This window comes from Sardina pilchardus, chromosome 13 (genome assembly GCF_963854185.1).
Source record: "Sardina pilchardus chromosome 13, fSarPil1.1, whole genome shotgun sequence".
In the NCBI taxonomy this organism is placed as follows: domain Eukaryota; kingdom Metazoa; phylum Chordata; class Actinopteri; order Clupeiformes; family Clupeidae; genus Sardina; species Sardina pilchardus.
Window position 1 is genome coordinate 8,061,698 of NC_085006.1, and position 6,000 is coordinate 8,067,697.

The 6,000-nt window shown below is 46.6% G+C and overlaps 1 protein-coding gene across 1 annotated transcript in view; it reads right to left on the reverse strand.

Annotated features, from left to right (window-relative positions):
- Positions 1–5,647, reverse strand: part of brip1 (BRCA1 interacting helicase 1) — a 36,806-nt gene extending 31,159 nt beyond the window's left edge. Inside the window, exons 1-6 of the mRNA XM_062551743.1 lie at positions 5,415–5,647; positions 4,547–4,649; positions 4,238–4,349; positions 3,579–3,779; positions 3,055–3,197; positions 1,944–2,114 (exon numbers count right to left, since the gene is read on the reverse strand). Of these exons, the coding sequence (XP_062407727.1) occupies positions 1,944–2,114; positions 3,055–3,197; positions 3,579–3,779; positions 4,238–4,349; positions 4,547–4,642 (723 nt within the window). The 5' untranslated portion in view covers positions 4,643–4,649; positions 5,415–5,647. The remainder of the gene's footprint in view (positions 1–1,943; positions 2,115–3,054; positions 3,198–3,578; positions 3,780–4,237; positions 4,350–4,546; positions 4,650–5,414) is intronic.
- Positions 5,648–6,000: the final 353 nt, after the last annotated feature.

Consider the following 6,000-nt stretch of genomic DNA (forward strand, 5'->3'; position numbering starts at 1 on the left):
CTCTCTCTCTCTCTCTCTGGCGAGGGTGTACAGTGGGATCAGTGTTTCCCTCCAGCTTGGCTGGGCTGAGCGGGCACACTCACACACACACACACACACACACACTCACACAGGGGCCCTCCTGACGGCCTGAGAGTGCCAGTGTGGCTGTGAGAAACGCGGTTTTCACACAGCCGAGGTGTAGAGAGAGCAGGACCTGTGTTGGGTTGCACCGGCCCCACCGCCGCCACCGCCACCGGCTCCAGTCGCACGGGACGCGAGGGCCGAGGGCGGGCGAGTGGCTTCTCCAGTCTCCGCGCCAAACAAAAGAGCTTGGCTTTCAGCGGCCGGGGTGGGCAGGCGAGAGAGAGGTGTGTGTGTGTGTGTGTGTGTGTGTGTCTGCGGGTGTGGAGAGAGAGGCCAGTCTGAAAGCCTGGCACCGGTCAGCGGGACGCGACAGAGAGCGAGTGAAATCTCACACTGTCGCAGCTGGGCCACGGCTCACCTCCTCACTCCTCTACCTGCTGAATGAGCTTCCCGAGGGGAGGGGGGGGGGGTCGGGGGAGAGACAAACGACAAACGGACAGAGTAGCCTCTCTGCTTTTCTTCCATGGTTGCCCCCAAAGACCTCCGGAGACCCCTCTCCATTCCCACTACCACCCTCTCAACCCCCCCCCACACACACACCCCCTCTATCCCATAGTGCACCTGTTTGTCCCCCTGAGCGCAGTCACCAGTGGGTGAAGTTCCATTCAATATTTATCCCGGGCTTTCACAGATCAGTGCGAAGCAAGGCAAACCTCTTAATTAAACTGGAGCTCGCTTCAAAGGGCCCATTGAAGATGTCAGTCAGCGCTCGGCGGGAGGGAGGCGCGGTGTCGGGTGGGAGAGTGAAACCCGAGGCCCCTGCTCTCCTTCTCACTCTCTCTCTCACTCCGTCTCTCTCACCTTCTATCTCTCCCTCGCTCCCTTTCTCTTCTCTCTCTCCCTCTTTCCACCACCTCTCCACAGCCAGTAAAGCTCACCCCCCCCCCTCCACCCTTCTCCACTCCTCCCCACCCAGCCTACTAAGCCTCCCCCCCCTTTTTGTAACAGTCTGCCAATCCGCAGGAACGTGTAACACTAGTCACTGCCGGCTCCTTTTGTGCCCGTTGTAAGCAATATGTTCTCCAGTGTGATGGGGTGAGCACATCGACACAGATTCCTTTCAGCGCGGCCTCCCCGCCATACCTGGGGTGTTTGTTACAGCGCGTCTGATTGAGCCCCGGGCCCTCGCGCGACGCGATAGGGATCACGGCGGGGGGGGGGGGGAGGAGGAGGCTCCTCGGCCTCCGTTTCCACAGGTATGATATGACGAGCTGTTGCCACTGCTGCCGTCTCGGCTAGCTTAGACGCACAAAGCTCTGGATCACTCAAACATTCTGCAGCAGATTAATGAGAGGCCTCAAGTGCCTTTAATCAGGAGCCTTTCTGCCCCACCAGGTTTCCTAATACCCAAGGAAAGCCATTGGTTGGCTAAAAGCAAACGTACTACTTTGGACTTAGGGTATCAAGTAAGTTCAATAGTAACTTGTCAATAACAATAGTATAGCAATACAAACAACAAACATAGGCAACCCAGATCACACATTGACAATATTCTACATATTTTCTGTTTTCTCTTATCTAGCACATACTGTACATCATATAACTCCTCAATGGGAGAAAGCAGAGCCTTGTATGAGAAAGGAAAGAGAACGTGTGGACTCTGCTGCCATCTACTGGACAAAAATGGTATTGCACAAAGACTCAACAAGCCACGCCAAAATAATCAGAGGTGTGCTATTTGTAATGCATTTAAAATGACAAGAAGTTATCTATCAACAACACCGTCTCTACAAAACATAATAAATCCCCATATTAAGAGAACTGTTCAACCTCTGCCTCTTATTCTACGTCTCCACCATAATGGCCGCCGTACTCACGCTGCAGCACTCTGGAGAGGGCAGGGCTCCCTGTGCTCGAGCTTGAGAGCTCAGCTCCATGGTCCAGCTCTGGGCCCTGGGGACAGGCCTCGGTGCCTCATCATCGTCATCATCATCGATGAAGACCACCCCGCGCGCCGCCTCGTGGTCCACACACCTCCGCTTACTGCTCTATAAGCACACAGGGGAAGGGGTTGAGCATACAAGGACTACTGAAGGACATTTACGGATATGCATGGTCACTGACATTGTTACAGTAGTTCATTCATGATGGCTGATTAGGAAAGACATGCATTTTGTGAAACATGCATAAAACAATTTCATGAAATGTGTGGTAGGCTATTGTAGGTTTAGGTTATTGATGTATAGTATACAACTTTTATTTTCATTAATAGTATGTGCCACCATCAACTGTCAAAACAACATAATGAATCTACATTTCACACACAGTGCGACTAACAAGAATAATCAATACTTTTTTCAAATTGTGAATAATCTATCATAAAAACTGTATTGCTCCAAGTGAATACATTCAGACTACTGTGTCAGCTTGCTAAATTTCCTGTTGTTGTTACACTCTACAGAATGTGCAGAGCCCACATACACTGAAGGACTAAGGGACGTCAATAGGCTACGTGCAGGAAAGGCTCTCTGTACGCTTGTGTGTTTCCGATGGAGCCAGGTGTGTTTGAGCCTGCCGCTATTGGTAATGCAATTAGTGTCTACACGGACCCGGTTGGATGCTGCACCTGAGAATCAGCACGTTACGACAAAGAAATATTTAAATATGTGTTGAAATTGTTATTATTAGTTGAACAAGATATTCAGTGTCAGAGTGGAAGATTTAACGAGCATAATGTAACAGCAGATGCCGTTACAACAGTTTAATTTCCACCGGAAATAAATGTGTGTACAGGAAGAGCCTTTTGTGCACCTAGGCTATTATAGCATGACTACATTCCAATCAGCAGTCCTCAGTGGCAAATGAATCACCACAAATCATACAATATTTCATTTGTGGAGAAGCTCTCCTCATGATAGTGACCAGCAGTACTAGAAGTCAACACAAAGTAGAGCACAGTATGTTGTGAAAATGTTGTGTACTTCTTACCCTCTGGTCTACAGGCGGAGTGCGAAGGCGTTTCTTGTCCGTCTGGAAGTCATCGTCCTTGTCTGAACTAGTGTTGAGGGAATCTTGCAATTTGCCAGAGAGCTTAGAGGCCAGTGACGCTTTCTTGGCCTGGTGTTCCTTATCTAAAAGACAGTGAATGGAACCATGCAGTTACTAATTACCAGTAATTACATCATATGATTAGCTCACCTGAACAAGAACCCCAAAGCACTGTCATTCCCAAATGAAGCAGCCTCATTAGCACTAAATTCAGGGTTCCCATTCTAATTTAAATGGAAAATTCCATGACATTCCCCTGACTTTCCCTAACAAAAAAGCATTTCCATGACCTACTATAATAACGAATTGGTACAATACATTGACCAAAGATTTTAGAGCAGCATGCAGCGTTGAAGAATCTTCTACTTTTTTAGAACAGGAGATGAATAAATGGGCACTCAATAAACAAGCATCAAGCACAAATCAACCATCTCATTCAACCCCTATCATTTTGTTCACAGTACCTTTCTCCGCTGAATGAGAACTACATGCAGCTGTTTCCGTGTCTGAGCCTGTGAGGTCCACTATACCCCGGTTCAGTGGCGATGCATTGATGGGAGTGGGTGTCCTGGCTGAGCTGCTGTGACAGGCACACTGGCAAGGTGTGGTAACCTCGGGCTTCTTACAGCCATCAGAGGGGCTTCCACTGCTCTTCTCCACCTTAGCTGTGGACACAGGATACACAACATTAACATTATACTGGACTAATTAACATTAGAATGAACAACACAGGACTGGAGATGCAAAGGACATTTCATATCATAAAGCAAACTACTAATAATGCAACCTGTTGATAATGAATCTGAAACTCCACCTGTCCAACTAGCACTGATAATATTTAGTTAAGATAACTGACATCATTTGATACAATTAGCGATGTCAGGCTGTGAAGGCTTTTTCCTACATCAGGGCCGGATATTCCATCCTGGACTGACAGACCTACCTACACAGTGCATAGCTTGAATGGCTAGAGGGAACGACAGGTGTGGTTATGTCCTCAAAAACAAGCAGATTGTTTGCGAAGTGTTGCTTTAAGGGGAGCTTCGTAAAAGTGCCACTGATTCACAACAGACTCCACTGAGCAGCAATGGAAGCTGCTGGTGTGTGGGTGCGTGATGCCTACCATACTGCGCCTGCTGCCAGGCCAGCGCAGAGCACAGCAGCGCCAGGCTCTTCCCACTCCCCGTCGGGCTCTCCAGGAGACAGTGCTGCCCATGGTTCAGACCACGGACAATCTGCAAAGAGAGTCGCAATCAGTGCACTGCACAATCAGTAGAAATGGTTGGAGTCAAGCAGAGAAGCTGGACATGCTAGTAGTAAGGCTATTCAGATAACTGAAGTGATTGTCCTTCCTATACCCTGACTGCACTCTAAAGTGTTTGACAGATCTGCATATGAATATGTCATGCTTATTGCACTTTAGTACACTCACCGAGTTCATCATGGCCAGCTGGGATGGATAGGCCTTGCAGGGGAAATTAATCTTCACCCCACCTATGGTGTACTCCACAGCTGAAGGAGCTGCCATGACTGATCTGACAAACACATCACCTTGTAGAGATTAGAAACTGAAATTGTGTACTATACTGTACAATGCAAACATTTTCTCTGCCGTGTATTTCAGTATTGATCATTTATGTATTCACAACACGAAAAAACCTGGAAGATACTTTGTATGTTGGGGGCATTTCGTTTAGTATTTAGTGGAACCAATGGGGTACTGCCAAAATAATAAGTAAGCCCCCCACAACTTGAGCAGATGTTTATCAAAACATGACGGTGGTCGATTAAGTGAAAGCTTAAACGTTACAGTGTGTTCGTTTCGTTGAGGCTGACATTAGGTTGTCTCAGTTGACAGAGGAATGACATTAGCTAACTTCAGACTTAAGCTAATCGATTCAGAGGGTCAAATAGAGGTCAGGCACGACTTGTCAGTAATCATGAAGTTATTTCTGGCCGTTCTGAAACACCAGCTGAACATGCCTGCGCATGATAATGTCCGGATATTTCAGTTACTTTGCTGTAGTTAACGATCAAAAGATCATCTAAATAAATGATAAATAGCTGCATCACTTCTGGGTAAGTTGATCTGCTGTCTTTACACCTAGTCACCTAAATTAAGGTCGTGCTACCAAGACAGTTTAGCTAATGCTACATGATATTAGACAGCTCCTCAGGAGTGTTGCTGGAATTAGCGAATAGGCTAAGCTAGGTAGGTAACGCTGGCTAACATCACTACGGCTAGGAATTGAAGCCGATTTCTTTGAAAGACGTACAGTCGCGCTCGACAGTCTGTTTACCTTTGTATATGTGAAGGGAAGAATGAAGAGAGCTTATGTGCTATAACACCATAAAAATGGCATCATTGTCCGCGATTTTGGTTACATGCTCCTAGTGTCTACTGCCTAGTAGTTTAACAACACAAATTCCCGCCCTGCTTGGAAAAATGCATGAGCCAATCGGAGTGCACGTAATGTAAGCGTGAGGAAATATCCCACCAATTAGGAAATGCCTTGAATTTTATTCTAAATCTTTGATTTTCTTAATTTTATTGATCCGTTGATCTGGCGCAAAAGAAAAATAATTGAATGCGGGTTAAACGGCCTAATTGAATTATAATACTATAGCCTACTTATTTAAATACCGCTTCAAGTGTATTAGTGTATCCTTCAACATTTGTCATATACAATAGGCTATGTCATATCAATTTACAGATTAGGCCTAAATAAACAGTCGGGTCATATAAAAAATATTTATAGGCGGGGAATCTCTGGTCATCATCAGCTGAGCAGAGGACAGAGTCCGAGGAGGACACACCTCCACAGGAAAAGTTTGACACATTGAACCAGCCCCAACATTATTGCCCATTAATTATCATGCAAGTCG